This window comes from Centroberyx affinis, unplaced genomic scaffold (assembly GCF_046629955.1).
Source record: "Centroberyx affinis isolate AG114_WGS23_722 - 3 ecotype Tasmania unplaced genomic scaffold, CSIRO-AGI_Caff_v1 ptg000622l_1, whole genome shotgun sequence".
NCBI lineage: Eukaryota > Metazoa > Chordata > Actinopteri > Beryciformes > Berycidae > Centroberyx > Centroberyx affinis.
The window spans coordinates 280,617-299,690 of record NW_027279251.1 but is presented as its reverse complement, the minus strand read 5'-3'; the positions used below and the strand labels follow the sequence as shown (position 1 = coordinate 299,690).

At 43.6% G+C, this 19,074-nt stretch overlaps 2 protein-coding genes across 2 annotated transcripts; both read right to left on the bottom strand.

Annotated features, from left to right (window-relative positions):
• Positions 1-668: 668 nt before the first annotated feature.
• On the bottom strand, positions 669-8,935 carry LOC139643527 (netrin-1-like; the record flags this gene model as incomplete). Its single annotated transcript, XM_071518691.1, has 3 exons — positions 8,842-8,935; positions 1,098-2,590; positions 669-857 (listed from the first exon to the last, which is right to left on the bottom strand). Coding segments are annotated over exons 2-3 (1,672 nt in total), but the record flags the coding sequence as incomplete, so codon positions are not given.
• On the bottom strand, positions 3,872-18,826 carry LOC139643526 (zona pellucida sperm-binding protein 3-like). Its single transcript, XM_071518690.1, has 9 exons — positions 18,485-18,826; positions 18,159-18,277; positions 17,515-17,618; positions 16,991-17,168; positions 16,416-16,553; positions 15,744-15,871; positions 14,034-14,176; positions 8,874-8,991; positions 3,872-3,999 (listed from the first exon to the last, which is right to left on the bottom strand). The coding sequence occupies exons 1-9, from the start codon at positions 18,824-18,826 to the stop codon at positions 3,872-3,874; spliced, it is 1,398 nt and encodes a 465-aa protein (XP_071374791.1).
• Between the last annotated feature and the right edge of the window lie 248 nt (positions 18,827-19,074).

Sequence of the window (19,074 nt, the reverse complement as noted above, 5' to 3'; positions counted from 1 at the left end):
AATACCAGTGTAATATTATTTTATCGGCATTAATGCCTATGAAGAGCCTAAACCCGCTGATGTATTTGCGACAGTCAGAAGCTAACGCTGTCTGCTCTGCTGAAGGTTTGGCCGACCTCCCATAAGTCAGAGGCTCCTGTTGCTTTCCAAAATACATTAAAAACAGCTTGCAGAAACATGCTGCTGCATTGATGAATGCAATCCATCATTTTAAATGATCCATCATTCCATCACTCCATCATCAATCCATCATTTTAAATGACTAACTATAACTGTAACTATCATATTTAAAGGGACTATTTTCTCTTTTTCCATTAATGCGCACTGCTACTTCCCTCTGCTGGCAGTGAAGAGGCAAAACTAAACTTAGGGCACAGTGGGAGTTTTCTGGAGATGCGCAATGATCTCTCCACATTCAACTCTTGCAGAATGTAGCTACTGCAGTGAAATTCAAATTACTATTCTTCTCATTTAAACGAAGGATTATATTCAGCAATGCAGCAGCATGTTTCTGCAAGCGTTTTTTTATGTATTTGTTTTTAAAACTATGACTTCTGGGAGGTAAGACAAACACTGGTATTATCCTTTAACCCACCCACATATTTTCAGTAGCTTTACCTTCCTTCTCACACACACACACACACACACACACACACGTAGTGACTGACGTTGGCAGGCCTTGCGGTGGTTGAGCAGCTTGCTGTGGTCGCGGGTGTATCCATTCTGGCAGTACTGGCAGTGCCGTCCTGCTGTGTGGTGTCGACACTTCTGACACACGCCTCCGCTGCGCCGGCCCGACTGCTGGAAAACCTCCATACTGAAGCGACACTTGGTTGAATGGCCGTTACACTCACACGCTGAGGGAAAGAGAGGAGAGGGGAGAAAGATCATGAAGACCAATGGGCCGGGAATATAACCGAAGGAAGTGACCTGAAACAGCATTTCCATTTTTATAAATTTGGATTTACTGGATTGGAGAACTTGGAATTGAACCCAAAATGACCATAAGCCTACATGGCCTCACCGTCTTTATACTATATGTAATGAGTGTAAATACTTTGTCATTATTTCAGGAAACAACAGCAGGCAGGACTCACCAACACAGGGGTTTGGCTGAGTGGGTGTAGCTCGATGCCAAGGTCTGTCGAAGTAGAAGTCCTCGCACACATCACAGTCTGGGCCTGCCGTGTGATGCTCGCACACACACACTGCCCGGCCCGCGTCGTCACGGCGACACCTGGAGGCGTGTCCGTTACACTTACACCTGCCTCCAACCTGCAGGTCAGAGAGGGCCAGCGGGGGCCGGACAGGAGGGGCGGAGATAAAAGTAGAGGGAGGGGCCAGCTGCAGATTCCTGGAGCTTTGTCTCAAGTTCGGATTATTGTTCCTCCTCCTCCTCAGTTCCCGCCCTTTATTGCTCCTGCTCCGCCCCTCAACGGTCCAATTACAGCCTCCGTTTGGGCAAGGCTGCCAATGATTGTTTTCCCTCTTGCGGCCTCGCCCTTTTCCCTTCCCGCCTTTCTTTGGGGAAGTGAGTGTGTCCCTGCTGAAACTGTCCACCTCTTCCTTCCCGGTCACGTTGTGTCCATCCTCTCCCTGACTCGACCCTTTATAATGAGCCTTCCTTCCAAGTTTGTCCGTTTTCTCTCCTCTGTTCCTCGCTCTTATCTCTGTATTTTTTATCTCCCTCTCAAAAAACACCAGTGTATTATCCGTGTCCATCTTATCCACCTGATCTTCAGCGCCTCCCTTATAGCCCGCTCTCCACCTCAGAACTCCAGCTCCACCGTCTGCTCCCGTACCATCGGCCCGACCGGCCTCTCCCCTCTCCTCCGAGCTGCCCACCCTGGCCTGTTTGGACACTTTGTGGAACACCACACGGATGTCCGTGGCCGTCACCCAGTCCTGGAGGGTGGGGCTGTAGTCGAAGTCGGGGGAGGACGGCCGTCCGTCCAGGGTGGAGAAGGCCAGCACCATGCCCCCACGGTGCCTCTGCAGGGGGCGAGGATCCGAGCAGAGGGGCTCCGTCTCCTGGTGCCTGGTCTGGGCTACCGCCTGGGACGGCAGGCCGAAGTTCCCGGGGCAGTCGTTGGAGTAGTGCTGCATGGGCCTCCAGGTGTGGCCGTGGTCCATGGACTTGAGGATGGAGATGGAGATGGGGTCCGAGGGCTCCCCCTGGTGGCAGAACTGCAAACTTATATAGGTGACCTCAAAGCGCCGGCCCAGGGGAAGGGTGAGCACCCAGTCCCCGATGTCAGGGCCTCTGCTGTGAGCCATCCAGCATGTGAGGTTGTGGGGGTTGTGGAGGTCAGTCAAGGTGGTGATGTTGGCGTCATGATCGGGTCCTTGGAGAGAGTGGCCCGCGCTGACCGGGACCCCATAGGCAGCGTTGATGAACTCCGACAGGCAGTGACGTGGGCGGCCGTCGAGGTGGTAGCAGGGGTCGTGAGGCGAAGTCCAGCTCAGCGGGGAGTGGGAGAGGGCAGGGGAGAGGAGAGACGGAGGGAGGAGGAGGAGGAGTAGAAGGAAAACAGGGAGGAGAGGGGTGGAGGGGGGAGGGGAAAAGGGCAGGGACATCATGTCATCGAGCCTGCAGTAGAAAAAGGTGATTTTAAGAGAAAACCATGGGAGTTTGATCATAAAAAGAAAAAAAAATACACTGACGGATTTATATAACTTGCATTCTACGCCAAAGGGGAAATCTAAGATAGACCACCTGTGCCTTTATTGAAAACACACTATACCAGCTTCCCGCGTCACTTCACCCGAGCCTTTTTTGCTTTAGGTAGATACCAGTTAAGATCTCATCACATAACAATGTAATCTCCCGGTCTTGACTATAGTGTCAGCCACTGGCTTGAACCTGTGACCTCTGCAGCCTTTAAGAACATATTTATCTTAAAACTCCCTTAACCCAAAAAGGATGGATGAGTGTGGATGGATGAAGAAGGGTGCAAACCCAGTGGGTCTGTCTGGAATGACAAAAAACATGCCCGACAGCTGGGGCGAAACCATGAGCTGGACCACATCCATCACATTTATGGTCCTCCTTTTCAAATCACTTCACCGTTGGTCAGTGCATAACGGCAAGCAAAGGACCTGTGCATGAGTTGTGTGAAGTGTAATCGAGCAGAAGGGAGGATATGAGAAAGAAAGAAAGAGAGAGAGAGCGAGAGAGAAAGAAGGGAGGGGAAGTGAAGGAGAAGAGTCGGAGATTAGGGTTGAGGATGGTAGGAAAGATTTATAGAGAGAAATGCGTGTTGGGCTTGAGCCCCCATCCGGACACTTCCACGCTCAAGACAAACACTGACTTGTGTACGGCCGCAGTGCGAACAAATCCCTTCCCATTCATACGACTGGCGATGAGTGTAATTTATTCCTCTGTCAAGACTTGATACCAGAGAGGGTTAGTTAATTTCTGCCTGACAGACGAAGCGAACAATGCGTCTACTTTCTCTGACACCATGATGTACAACAAGGATTTTTGTTTTTACAGCTCACACTAAGCCCAGAAGAAGCAAGCACTTCTCCTCCTTGTTCTTTACACACTGTTAGTGTTTAACTCCTTGCACTTTTCACTTGTGATAAATTCTCTTTTCTGTCTTTCTTTAGGAATACTGTCATAAATGCCTTCGTCCCTCTTTCCTCTGCTCTTCCCTCTCTCTGCCCATCTATCACCTGCCCCCTTCATTCTGTTCTGGGAATATTCTTAACTGCTGCTAGATTGATGATGTCCTAACAAGCGTTTGACACTGACAGCAAAGTCAGCAGGGCTGTATAAACCAACCCCGTAGGAGAGGATGGGGCTGAGAGCCTCTCTGGCCTAGTCATCTCGCTCAATTAGACCAACGACCGAAATATGAGGCTTCCCTTAGGGACCGTGCCGCTCCGAGGGGCTTGCAGGGAGGCCATGATACTCCTTCAGCTGCCTGGCACACACTAGTCCGTTCTCGACCTCCAAAACGAAGGACGGGCCGCTAAAAAGTGGATCAGCCAAACCTGGTTCAGGACAAAAAGGAGGGTCAGGTGTATCAGGTGACTCTGTTTTGGGGCGTTGCTACTGGAAACGCCACGACTCAGTTGGAGTGATGAGCGGTCCGACTTTGACCCTTGTGCCACAACGCCACATTCCAGGGGTCCAGCGTGACTCCGCTGGGCATTCCAGACGTGTCGCAACATGCCCCACGGGAACCTGAACGCACCGCTAAAAAGCAGGCCTTATTAATTGATCGGTTGATTAATTAGATCTCTGGTTTCATACGGTGTCAGTGTCTTGCCTGGATAAGAGGGGAAGGCAGGGTGGGAAGTCAAGCTCTGTGGGGGAAGGGATCATAAAAAGGAGCATAAAGGTTGTTGGAGGATCCGAAGTGTGGCATGTGGTAGTGCAATGCAGAGAGTACTTATTCAAGAATTCATTCTGGATGAGGCATGATGAGTGGGGTGGAGGGGGGTGGAGGGAGGGCAGGGTTAGGGTTGAGCGGGGGGTCGGTGGTGGGACAAGTGAAACACATGGGGGCAGGAGAAAGGGACCGGTTGTTTAACATTCCCATAGCATGATTTGCACTTGTCTTTGTCACATTACATGGCTAATTACACATCGGCCCATTACAACCACTTTGATAAATGGATGCTCTTCTGAGAGAGGCCCCTGAGGTTTTTAATGTGCCCCCTAGGCCAAATCCAGACTCTCACTCCGAAACCAGATCATCTGTCTGGCACCACCAACGTAACCCGCCGGATACGGTTTCAACGGTTTTTCTCTGCCGCTTTCCATAAATTCACACGGCCGGCGTGTCGGAAGAACACGTCGAGGATGAGTGGCATTCCCTGCTAATGCGCCGTTTGATGAGAAGAACATGCAATAACCGCACAAGGAAATTTTACATCAACTCTTTTGTTGATACTCATCAACTACAAATAGCACGAGGTGTCCTGGTGCCTCAGTTGGCTAAGATGCATGACATGTAACTGCAACGTCCTGGCTCAAATTCAGCCCTGGACCTTTGTTGCATGTCATCCCCCCTTCTCTCTCTCTCCCAGTCTTTCCTGTCTCTCTCCACTGTGAACTATAAAATAAAGACTAGAATGCCAAAAAATTTTCTTTTTAAAAAACTACAAATATCACTAATATTTACAGACTTTAAGTATCACAGAAAAACCTTTCAAACAACTTAGCGGTAATGTCTGACCTGTCTTTCAAAAAGCTTATACAACCAAATAGTGCTATGATGAGATCAACAACATCTCCAGAGGGTGATCTTTAAAAGCAGCTATGCTTGGCTGGCAAGGGGCTGGAAAAATACTTGCTGACAACCTGGGGCATGTTTACAGCATAGTGGAATACAGGAGAGCGAGGAGACCGCTGCTCATGTTCACGCTAGAAGCCCGAGTAACAAGCTGCTCCAAAAACACCGTCCGTATTTACTTTCCTATGTCACTCTCCTACCATTCTTCATTATGTTAAGATGCCAGTGTCTGTTGAAGTTGGAGGAGCCAACTTTTTTTATTTAATGTCATGAGGATAAACAATGAGATAATTTATGGTTTGGTAAGAGCAGTAAAAGCTGCTATAAAAAAACAGTTTGTGCACAATGCTTTAAGAGCAGTAGGGATTGATAAACCTTTCTAAAGCACAATATCGAGTGTCAGAGATATGATAATTTAGAGGGTGGTAAAATAGAAATAATGGTCTGTTGAGGAAGGGGCAAGAGGAAGCATGGAGGAGATATAATAAGGAATGGGAAGAATCTGCTTAAAAGACTAAAGAAACAACAACAGAAAGCAAGGGGACAAGAGTAAGATGATGACAGAAGGCCGATGTCATAGCAGTAACACTTAAATTCATCAATGATTTACTCTATATCAGAGTTGAAAATCATTCTGCTGCCACGAGCAGCATGTTATGATTACACAAGAAGGAGAAAGGCAGTAGGTTACTGCCATAAAAGCAGAGAAACCTGTTGAAGTGTATGGGAGCATGTCTTGCTACCTGTTAGCTCTCGTTGCCCTGTTTCACACTGGGGCCTGTCTGGGTTTTGAGCTGTTATGGTGAGCAGATGAGCTGCATTTGGCCTGTCTCACACATTTTAACATTCCTCGTCATGGGCAGCAGCTCTGTCCGGCCACGAGCTGAGCGAGGATCCCACCATGGCTGCTCCACAGCGTGCAAGATGGAGGCCACTTGAAAAGGCTTGTGCAGAATTCAAAATCACTCCGACTGCTATTGTATGATACATTTCAAAAGAATATTTTTTGGCTTGCGTAAATAAACACTAAGACTGGGACGTTTTAAAGAGGTAATGGTGCTCAGCTCTTTTTACAGCAGGCCCACAGCCGCTGGGATTATTTCCCGGGATTCCCTACACCGCAGCCCTGTTCCAAGACACGGAGACACGTATTGGGCTTTAAATAAATCTGATCAATTATATAAGCTCGCTCTATAGCCGACACGTTTGAAGCTGGACCAAGGCACCTGTTGGAGCATGTTACCGCAGTGACACCTTTGTTAATTTGCAATTGTCCTCAGCCGGTCAGAAATACAACACTGGGCGCTGGGCGAGAAGAGAAAGGCTATGCATGCACTCTGTATTCCCAAACTGCATTCCTGCCTGCCCAGTTGAAGCCCATGTGTGTTATTCCACACGGAACAGATTCCAGGAGCTGTTTTAGGTGTAATAATCTAATTTTAGTGGGGCAGCGAGGGAGGTGAAGCAGACAGACAGCACAAAATGGATTATCACTGCTTGTATCTTTAGCTAAAGGCCCCTGTCCTTCAGGTTTGCACCTCCAACAAACTGCCAGTCGCCACCTGCATGTGGACCCAGGGGCCAACTGCACACATGGAGGTGTGCGCCTGTCTCTGCACTGACTCAGGGGCCCTGCTTATTTCACTTTGAATAAGAAAACATATGTCCTTGATATTTAAAGGTTCTTCTCAATCCCCCCCCCCCCACCCCACCATTTTCTCTTCCCACGCCAGTTTACAGCCTCTGATACAAGTTGGCAAGGCACTTTCCGTGGAGGCTTCGCTTCAAATGTTGATATTGAAAAGCAGATGGAAATGAAATCATTGTGATTTCATGTTCCAGTCACGCCAAAGACGACCTCGGGCGTAATGAAAATAAAAGTGAGGCCTCTGTTTGTAATTGTGTGACAATTAAGTCCACACCGTGTCATACATGGGGCAAGTAATTAAGAGCAGGCGGCGAGCGAAAAACATGAATTTTATAGGCCGCACAAGAACAGCCTGAATGAAAAGGGCCGACAAAAGCCCATGATCTCTGTCAGCTAGGATATTATTACCAACTAATTAAAAAAAATCCACAACAGCCTGAGTCAATATATTTTCACCGCTGCTTCATTAAATCAAAGCATTAAATCAAAGCGCAATAAAGGCCTCGACGACTGTTTCGGACATTTAGGCCTAAGTAACCTACGCTAAAACGAACAATATGCCTATTATATGTCTAAGAAATTACAACAGATTTTTTTTTTACTTGGATGTGCTGCTGAGGTCCTGTGATTTTAGGAAAAATAATTCAAGTGCAGACAGAACTTGAAACGCTAATAGCCTGCAGTCAAATAGAAGTTGCGGGCGTTGCCTTAAATGGAGATAATGAATAATGATTCACTTTAGATGGCTCATTAAACATAAATGTTTATCATATTTAGTTTGATTATTTTGGCAAGAGCTAACAGTTAAACCACAAGCCAAATTGCTCCATTCCTGCAGACCTAATTGCACATGGTTTGCAGTAATTAGACTGCAGTCAATTAGCTTTATCTCGCAGAAACGAACAATAATATTTACAGTGTTATCACAATTTTGATCAAACAATTTATTATAAGCATTCACAAATACAATTAGCTTTTTTACCTTCACAATTAGTCTTTCCCTACCCGTGACCATCTGGCAATGGGTTTATTATGGCCTTTTTTCAGCACAACTTATCCCAGTAATAAGGCTCAAATAATTAAATAAAGATGTTATTGTCATGTCAAATATTAGTGCCTCTTATTTTTCCTTTTTTTTTTTTAATCATTTTTTTGTATTATTCTATCTGATCCATGACAGTACAATAACAAAAATCATATAGGCCTATGCGTATATTACATCATTATACGCTAGGTTTTGACTGTCCCGTCTGCAACAATTGGACCAATTTGTGCAAAAATGATATTAAGGGGAAGGAGAGAGGCAAAATCAGGCCTATAATTTTCAAAGTGGACTATAGTTTTCAACTTTGCATTTGCGTTTACATGAGTTGCAAAAAGGCAGCCATGTGTGTGGAAAATGACGATTTATAAAACATTAGTCTATCTGAATTCCTAATCGAAAGCATCAGACTGCAGTTTACAACTTGTCTGTTGGGCCTTTCAGCTTATCAACGGCGTCAATACAAAACAAAAACCCTAATGTCAAAGCCCCTGCATCTAATATCATTTTCCAACAAAATAAAATAATTTCTGGGGACAGATGGAGAAATGACTGATGGCTGAAAAGATATTTGGTCGGTTTGATATAGCCTAGCAGACAGGTCAGCAAACGCACGATCACCGCTGAGAGGAAACATTGGTCCTGAACGCTCCCCTGATGTCATTTTTAGATATGGTTTCCAGATAGATTTCTGGCAATTTTTGCTTGATCTTTTCACTCCATTATAATGAGAAAAAAATACAAGATCAAATCTGGACTCACTTAGGCTTGCCATACCCAATTGACGCCCATATATTTACTTCTCCTTCCCCGACTCCTACCGATACAGCCCTCCTATCATTCTAAAGACAAAACCTTACAAACTCCCGAAGTATCAGAAAGTGACATATATGCATAGAGCTCACCATGTGCGTCCAAATGATTCCCTTCGCCTTACTTCTGCTCATGCGGTCCCTCTTGATCGATAAGAGGAGCGCAGCAAGTGTCCCGACATCCAGCTCCAGCCCGCAGTGCGCGTGGAGAGGGGAAGGAGCCTGTGGGAGCAGAGGCGAAACCTGCCGAGAGGGGGCAACAGAATGGGTATTGGAGGGGGAAGGGAAATTAACGGGATCTTTTGGAGGTTCTCAAATGGTGTGTGCGTCTCTGCTTATAGTAACTTCACGGAGCCAACTGCAGGCACCGCGGCAGCAGCCCGTCTCATCCTTGACGCACAGCGCACCTCTGCCAGCTGGCCTTCTGGCGACATTACAAAAAATATCCATCACCATCCGCCAGGTCATTTCATCTTGAACTGAGCCTTACTGAAATGGAAAAATATGCAAAGGGTTGATAACCTGTTTCCAATTAATGTTTTTACAACACTTTATTTGGATAGTCAGTGTTGATACTCAATTAACTAAATACTCAATTAACTTAATTACTTAATTATCAGTTGACAAAAAGTAATGCTCAACAAAGCGTCACTTGCCTATTTGCTGCATATCTACAGACCCAAACATTAGACTAACCCTAACTTAGAGACTGAATAGCCTATCTACAGACCACTTTTTACACTGCTGCATCACCTGAAAATCAATAGACGTTTTAATGGAAACATTATAGTCTCTTGATAAGTTGAGTATCAGCATTGGACTATCCATATGAAGTGTGACCATTTTATTTGTTGGGGTGACAGTGTCGTAAAAAAAGGCAAACTGAGGCAGAAGTATCAATAAAATGACTCTTGATTCAAGGAAAGTCTTGAAACAAGTTGATTTGCATTGGAAACAAGTGACATTTTCTCAACCTATGGCAATTTCTTTCCACTTTAAAAGAAAAATAGGATTTTAAGACTCAATTCAAGATTTCATGGCTTGTTAAGATAGATACTTTTTGCACTGCGCAGATCCTCCACCTCAAGTTTATTACCACTGGCGGGCAATTTGAGAAAACGAGGGAAAGCCAGTTGTAGTAGTCTTATCTTGTATTGTCCAGGCAAAGATTTCACCCTCCAGTTTGTTCCAATTATCCCTCAGCGGAATAGGAAAAATAGTTGAAGTTAATTGAGTGGAGTGGATCGTTCTCAGATGTGCTCAAGCAGAGGAACAAAAACTGATACAGATGGAAAGCATGGAATAAGAGAAAGAGAATTGAAGGGGGGGATGGAGGGAAGACGGTCGATTGGAGAGGAGGAAACTTTCCCAGAGAAAGCCATAAAACTGATTGATGACTTCCCTCGAGGAATGTTTCCCCAGGTGTGCTGCCTGTGTGTGTGTGTGTGTGTGTGTGTGTGTATGTGTTACAGTGTGGTTTAGAAATGCTATCCTTGGAAGCAGGACAAGTGCAATAAAGTAAATTGAGGGGAGAACTAGCACGTTTGCGCGTCAATATTGCATTTTGGCAGCATAAATACAAAGACACAAGAGACTACAGTGAGCCTTGAGGGAGGTGGAAGTAAACTGTCATCATTTAATAAATGAGCTAAACAACACGATAACACCATATTGATAATAGAAACCATCTATGAAAATGATACCAAAAAATGTTAAACTGTTTAATAAACCACTTGGAGGCCCTTAAAAAACTTGGATGGCCTCAACAGGTGCTATGCCCTGCCAAATTTTGCACCCTGCAGCAAGTTGTGTGCTTAAAATTTCATATCATAACAAACAAAATACCGTAGAGCTGCAATTATAAAGGTCAACATCAAACCACCAGTGAGAGAATTGGAGCAGATTTCACAACACATTGGCATCTCGTTTGATGGATTAGCTGCACTTGAAAATATTGACACCTAAAATGCTACAATATGGTACTGTTAGTTAAGTAACATCGGATGAATGATCAGACATGAGCGTGAGGACACCAGATGTAGAAAACAGTATATTTATTTGCATCCACGGTCTACATTTCTACCTCTCCATTACTGGTGTCTTGAGGCCACAAATAGAGCAAATGCATGTGATGGTACCTCTAGGTCGCTTGGGCCAAGGCGGATCCAGGAACTAGAAAGGGAAAAAACAAATTTCACTGAGGCCAAGAGGCTGCGCAGTATAATGAAAGCACTGTGCCACAGCAGTCATACCCTCATCCTGTTAACGCTTGGCTCTGTTGAGCTGAAGCTTTGAGTTTTCCTACAGTCCTTCAACACAGCGGCATCTTCTGAAATTAAAACAGTAGTAAAGAAAATAATGACAAATACATCACTGCACACTTTGCCACACTAGAAGCGCGGTCAGTTACAGCAAGGGAATATGAAGGATCAGAGGCTGCAAGTAGATCTACTATTAACTTGGAGATGCATCTCGCATGTCCCCTCAATTCCTGGGATCGTCTCCCCTCAACTCCTAAGCGCATCTTCAAGGAGATCGTGTTCCCTCCCCTCTGACCTTCTCCAATGTATACAGAAGAGGTACAGAGACAAGATGTAAGGAAGTGACAGAGAGACTGTTGACATACTGTCCCGGGACAAACCTGGGCTTTGCAACAGGCTTCTCTTTCAGACATTGACCCACGGTAGCTGGAGGATCACCTCTCCACTGGACACCGGGCCAAATTTCTTAGAGGAAGAGTTTGGTGATGCACTGATATCTCATCCTGAAAAACACAGGAAAGTCTGTTTTGGAGGACTTATGATTGATAACCCTCATGATATGGGGATTGTTTTTTTTTAAACCACGTCTGAATTGTGTCATAGTAACGCAACATAAAAGATGTCTGTAAAGAAATTGGACCTTGACTGTGCACTTTGGCTACACAGCTTGGTTGGCAAAAAGAGTGGAAAATATTTCGGATGCCACGAATATAAATGCAATGTTTTTCCAAGTTTCGCTCACTTAGTGTCTGGCATGGCTGTTGACAGGTGCTGGATGGAGATGGGAAGCAGACCGCTGTGCTGCAGTGGATGAAAACCTGCAGACAGACCACAAGTTAACCTGCATGGTGCATTCAGGGGTCAACGGTCCAAAGATGGAAAGATCATAATGAGTGACTTAAGCATTTTACCCTCTCCTTCTTATGCCGTAACGATACTCTGTCCACAAAAGGTGAACATGTAGAAGACAAAGCGCTTGTAGTGGGAGGGGTTGGCAGGTCCAGAGGTTCCTCCTGTTGGTTTGTAACAGGTCAGGCATTTGTCATTCTAGTTCGGGCATCTGAGGGAATGAATGGTGCAAAACAGCTAAAGATCCAGTCCTGTATGGGCCATGAGAGCCAACTACAAGGAGATAACATGTAAGGCTGCGCTCAATATTCTTATATCAAGAGTTTTGTTCCACCATCTACCCTAAATTGTGTCATAGCACAAAAATTAAAACATATGTTACTTTTTAATCTACAGCAACTACCTGGGTTGCTAAAACAAGTTTTGCAGACTGGATCCTCTATTTTTTCCCATAAAGGAAAGGTAGCATTTTGGAGTAGAACTCTATCCAACGTGCATCATTTAATTATACCAATGCATGTCAGTATGCAATTCAAACAGCCAAAATTTGGGGGTGTGAAGTCAGGAAACGTTATCCAGCTGCAGTCCATTGACTGACCCAGCAAAATCCACCACACATCCCCAATAGAGAGGACTGTCAACAGGTTTTCACCTAGTCTGTCGCTCACTCCATGCAATCTGCTGCTGTACGATCTATTGCTGTGTGTGGCTATGAAAAATGTTGTTGCCTTTACTTGTCCACCACCAGCACAGCTGCCACCAGCTTAGATCTGCTTTTATGTCCTGTGGGGGGATTAAAACAATTACTCATTCTGTGCATGTAGGGAGTCCATAAAAGCAGATGTACGCACTGCCAACACCAAAAGTTGTATAGCCATGTCATCTTATCAAAAATAAATTGCTTAAACTGAGTACGTGAGTTCTCCTGACCAAACCGACACTGGGTCAGCAAAGTGAATAACAACCTTCACTTGAATCTGTTTAAATAACAATGTTTGGATGTGTACCCATGAAGAAGCAGGCTCCAGTGGAAAGAGGTTGCCCAACACTCCTGTAGGGTCAGGACCAGAGCGGGGTCCATCTTGTTCAGGATGCGGACCTCAACAGCCTCTGGAGGAACTTTACGACCGGGTAATCCTCTTCAGCGTAGTACGACCCATACTTCCAGTCTGTAACAAGTTAAAGTGTTTCTCGCTTGTCCAAAGTAACTTCCTGCTTTAGCGTTCTGTGAATAAAACCTTAGTTCTCCAAACAAATTATCTCATTTGATGAAGAAAAACAGCAGGACATGGCAATCTTGATTAAAATGTTAATATGATTGCTTACCTCTGGCCAAACAAATGTCATTATCTACAGACGAATTTCAGGCATTGTGTAAATTCACAGTAGAGATTTTAGTTCTTTTGGATGATGTAAAACATTCATTCTTCTAGTGTTTGAGTTGCCAATATACAGGGATAAAAAAAAAAAAAAAAAAAACAAATCATTGAAAAAATATTTTTTCCAACCAAAGCGGATAGACTGGTAGATACTATCCCTTGTAACACTCCAATAGGTCCTTCCATCACTTCATATGACATGACATTTCTGTATAATACAGTATCTTCATCCATCTGAAAAGACACACATAGATTGGAGTTTTGGTTATAGAAGCATTTCTCTGAGTCAGAGATGCTGGAGGCAGAAACAATGATATTGGTGGAGTTAAAACCGCAAGCCAGACAGTCAAAGAACCAGTTTTTCAGAGTGGAAGTTAGCCAACTTGCAAATTTGAATGGCAAAGAAACTTGGATCAACATATAAAATGAAAAATATAAATTGTCAGCTAACTAGCTACACAACAACTACATAATTTTGTATGGTCAGATTGCAATTTAGTTGCACAGAAGTATAGGCTTCATGTTAGCTCCCTCCCTCTCTTACCTCTTGCTGTTGTAACTGGGCTTCAGTTAAGTGTTATTTAGCCAGAAAAACTGTGGTTCTTTGGCTCCGCCCACTGAGGTTTAACTCGACTGATGAGATTGTTTCTGCCTCACAGAAACCAAAACTCATCTGCAAAACATGCACTGTGACTCATTCATCTAAAACCATTACATGCAAATTAGAATACATGAAGCTCTTTGTCAAGCTGTGGTCAGAGTCACACAGCATTGGAATTTCAAAAACAAAACTCACCTGCATCTGAGTGCCACAGTCCTTAACGTGGAACTGATAGATAGCATAAACTGCAGTAATACCAACAGGAGCGCAGGGACCATCAGGCCCCAGCAGGCTGATGCTGGACAGATCCAGGTGTCTCCGGCAGCCACCACCACAAACTGACCAGCCTTAGTGCAGTGGAGTGTTACTGAGAGTGAGTGTTAAGTTTGGAAGAAAATGATCAAGATTTATTTCTGGATCTGTCACATCCAAGACAAAAATCCTCACTGCAAAGAGATTCTACTCAGTTACATGCTGTCCAAATGTCCAGAAAATGTAAATGAAATTCTAAACAGGCCTTTAATGGTCTTGAAATCAGTTAAATATAGAATTCCAAGTTTATTTCTTAATTTGAGAAGTCTTAAATGTTGCAGTTAGAGCACCATTTCTGCAGTGGCAAATCAGCCCAGTTATGCAGATGCATACTTTGATTGGTCTAAAGCAGTTTTCATTTTCAGGTTTTTCCAGTTGCAAAATTGGTGTTGTCTCTCATTCTAACTCTTTAGTCTTAAATTTAACTTGATGAAACTTGCAGACACCCTGAAGTAACATTTCTATACAATTCATGTGAAAGACAACATTCAAAACAAAATAATAAAACATTTTAAACAGCTCAGAGCTTCACAGGCTGTCTGGTTAATGTCTGAAATTCCACACAACAGTTTTTCTTCCTCTCTAACTGAACATCTCGGAGTGATTTTGGCCTCCACTTCTACAGCAACGAGGAGACAGAGGGGCAAGCTTATTCTCTGTCTCACCAGCCTCACTGTGTGACTAGCAGACTAAAATCAGAAAATCAGGCTAGGACGTCTCTTGCAAAGATAAAAACTACCTTAGGGAAAGCAATCAGAATTGATTGCAGGCTGGCCTATCGGATTTCTTGCAGTTAATTGACACATGTGGCACAATTCAACTGGATCATAACAGTTGTGTCCAAACAGAGGAGCATATTTTTCAGGCAGTACTGGCAGAAAAAAATGATATTTATAGTGGTTATAATGGATTGCTGGTAATGTTTTCAAACAAGTTACGAGTTAGAACAGTTTTTTTTTCAAACTTGAACCTAGCACAACACACCTACCAACAGTCTAGCAAAATGCTCTTAAAAATGATTTCTTATTGGACTTCCCAAACAGATATCTGAAAATGGGATTATTGACTCTGGAGATTTTACCTCTATGCTATCATTACATCTGAGAACTATCCATTGATTACAGGCTATGGATTGGTACTTTTAAATATTCCAGTATCCATAGAGGTTACACAAATATTGAAGCATAATTATTTAAGCAGAAATTTGATATTTCATAAGAATTTGCTGGGCTAGTCTGCAAATAACAACCAGAGCAAATGATAATATATTTAGAGTCCATCTTTACTACATTTCACAGGCAATATTACATTTCCAAATGTATAACCATAAACATTCAAACACCATCTTTATTAGACTTGGTTACTTCCATAGAGCTACTTGATGTTCCCAGTGTTTTCCAGGGGAGGAATACAAATGGGCCCAAGGTCGTTTCCTTATGCATCTCTGGAATGAGAGAAAATCTGAATTGACTTCATCAGTTGATCATATTCAGTTCATTATAACTTGATCAGCTGAAGCACATGAATAATAAACACTCCATTTCATACACACAGGCTATTCACTACATATATTCAATATACCAGATGCAATACCATTTCTGGTATACTTGGTTTTGCTCCTCAGTGCCCTCTTGTGGCTGGATGGGTAAGCAGCTGGCTTGGCTCTGCTGGTGTGACCACAACTCTCACAGACGGAGTCATCACCATCCACCGACCTCCACCTGATACATGGAGGAGAAAATAGGGTTTAATTTTTGGTCATCATGCCACATTTGTTTCTGAAGATAATTTTTCAGACATTTCTTCTTTATTGGAGTACAGAAACAGAGAGGAGAGATATGGGATGGCATGAAACATTAGTTATGAGCCAGAAAGCCATTATGTCATTTTACAACATTTATGTCATACAAAAACCCAACATTGCTAGAACATGGTATGTGCCACAAAGTCCTCCATGACTTTCCAATGGTATATGAAGATAACATGAATAAAATAAGAATAAAATATAAGCATTTTGTATTGAAACTGACCTCCCATTGATAAGAGAACAGGCCTTTTTCACCGGGTCCCTCTTTGAAATGGGCACTGCTTCCAGGTAACATGTTATATAGATCTACAGTAGATAATACAACACATGCTGAGCTCATACTAATTCACATCACAGTGCAGATCATGCTTGCCTAATAATAAAAGGGCAGGTCTGTATCCTGCTCACTAACCAACAGAATAGACCTCTACTGTATGGATATTAAAAGACAAAGATACATTTTGGAATCAGTGCTGACAGTGTGTCTGTGATCCTGGTGGAAGAGGAAAGGTTCGAGTTGAATCTGGAGGAGTTTGTCCTGGACTCGGGGCAGGAAACGGGAGCGGGAGCCGGTCAGCTGGGAGTCTGTAAAACACCTGCGAGGTACAGAAGGATCAGATTTAATTTCTGCCCTGAACTTGTATTGGGCCAGTGATTGGGTGTTCTATAATACTAATGGGATGCTGGATAAGATAAGATAAGATAAGATAAGATAAGATAAGATAAGATAAGATAAGATAAGACTTTATTAATCCCCTTGGGGAAATTTGGGAACTGATTCACATCACAGTGCAGATCATGTTTTCGGGAGCTGGTAGGGAACATTTCAGCAGAGTGGATTCTTGCCAACATTGGGTCTTGAACCCTGGTCCTCCAGTTGTAGGACGGTCTCTAACCACTACGCCGCCAAAAACTGATCAGAGGAAGCAGTTCTGTTTGCAGAATTAATACGAACTAGCTTTACACCGCATCAAAAAGCCTTAATCTCTCAGTGCTGGGCAATAATTTGGGAATGAAAAAGTACTGTACTTACCCCTGGTGGTCTATGAAGGGGTATCTGGGGTTAGAATTCACATCAGCGGTTAGAGTAGCCACACAGCTGTCTACATACAGACGAAGAGGAAGATGGTTGGCCACATCTACAGACGCCTCAATGTTGACCATGTCACCCAGGAAGTAAACAGATGATTGGCTCTCATTGCTCCAGTCGTCTGAAAAGAGATAAGACGCAGCAACGTTAAGAGGATTTCTGAAGACATCTATTCCAAAACTCTATACATCCATTTTGGGAAAAAAAGAGTAATTTCCTGAATTTTCTCATACAACATTTCTAAGTTTTATAATTTTGTCAGTCAGGGACTTGATCAAAAATCACTTTTATTTGTGATGAACAGGTGCACAAAGAATTTTACTATATTAACTTACCTATTATCTTTTAAAAACTACTGTAATTTGTTTTAATTTTATGCAATCAAACATTTTGTAAGAGTCACTTTTTTTTAATATATCATTTTGGAACAAACAGGCGTCTGGTTACTCAGACTGAAACCAACCCACCTGTCATGAGCCTGAGGTGGAAGTCTAGGTCGTGATGAGTGGACTGGGTCGAGATCAGGGGGCTCCAGGTGGGCCTCAGCGCCCTGCTGCTCACTCTGTACCTCCTGCAGGGTGAGAAAGGGACTTCAACCTGGCAACCCTAAATCACTTGAGTAAGCACTCCATTACTGCAACTACACAATGCAAGAGAATGTAACTGTTGAGTAGAAATAGCACGTAAACATAGCATAAGAAATAATACACGTAAAATATGCGGAGAAGACATATCACTGCAACATTTGATTTTTTCTTCAGTATGTTTTGCTCACAGCTTAGTTTGGGTATGAGAAGTGTGCTGGTAAGGCCCCAAAATACTTGCACACTTGCAAAGGGTGCTAGCAGTTGTAACAGCAGTGTTACATGCTGGTTTCTGCATACTGCTCCACCATACAAAGAGAAACAAAAACCAAAAGTATTCCAATGGAAAACCCAGTGGTGCTGATAATGTGCCTTACTACAGGTACTGAACCATACTGGTACAATGCAAAAACCTATTTGCAAACTAGCACAGTGTATAAATCAGGTTTTTTCTGCATATTCTAACAACATGCAGCATCAGCTGAACATATCAGACGTTTAAGATCATTATTGCTACACATTTGCACCTTCCATATTCACACTGCACTGGAATGGCAACTCCCACTGCTTGGAAGATGCTTCCAGGTAAAGGTGGTGGAGGAGTGAACAGGAGCAGGTTGTTGTACAGCACAGCACTCTCCGTCACCTAGGAACAGAGACCCAGAGCATTATCAACATAAAAACACTAGGTGGCAGCATTACACAATTATGCTCCATCTCCTTTAGCTTTGGTTGCATAGGGCAGACCTACTTAAAAGTGTAGCTGTGTGGATATGGCACCATATTGTATATATGCTTGATTGCTCTACAGTCAGAATGACATTACACACTGATTATCAAGAGGCTCACTAACCATTAGTTTGGTTCCACACTCGCTCAGTGCCGCTCTGATGGTGTAGTCCCCACTTCCAGATCTTGTGGCTGTGCAGTGATCTTGTGAATTACTGACAGGCCCAAGCCTCAAGTGTTTGGGCTCAAAAGGCAATCTGTGGCCAAAGAGATAAGCCTTCATCACAACCTCGATGCTATCCTCATGGCATTTCACCACAAAGGTCTTGACCTTATGCTCTCTAACAGCAGTTCTTCCAGTAGGATCCTCAAAGTGAGAATTGGGGTCACTTGTTGGATGAGCGTTTGGTTTGTATGCCTGGTTCTGTGACTTGGCTTCAAGGGCAGCCAAGTCAGAGAAAGACATGAAAAGAGGTTTGGATTGGTAAGTGTAGCACTCAATTGCCACCAACTTACACAGTACATACAGAGAGAATGCAAAGTGCACAGGCATATGAGCCATTTTGGTGTTGCATTGAGAATGACTCCTCTGGTAACTTCTACCTTGATCAAAAGTTCCCTTTTTCAAGGCAAAGCTGTCAAATCAACAGATGACCAAAAGGGTTTTTGGCTTGTGGAACACAAACACACCTGAGACTAATCATCATTGATTAA

Excerpts from the sequence above, each read along its gene's own strand:
- LOC139643526 (XM_071518690.1), bottom strand. The coding sequence starts at position 18,826 with ATGTCTTTCTCTGACTTGGCTGCCCTTGAAGCCAAGTCACAGAACCAG. Across the intron at positions 17,169-17,514 it reads CCACCTCAGGCTCATGACAG|ACGACTGGAGCAATGAGAGC; the intron begins GTGGGTTGGTTT and ends ATCTCTTTTCAG. Across the intron at positions 8,992-14,033 it reads ACTGTGGCACTCAGATGCAG|GTTTCGCCTCTGCTCCCACA; the intron begins GTGAGTTTTGTT and ends CCCTCTCGGCAG.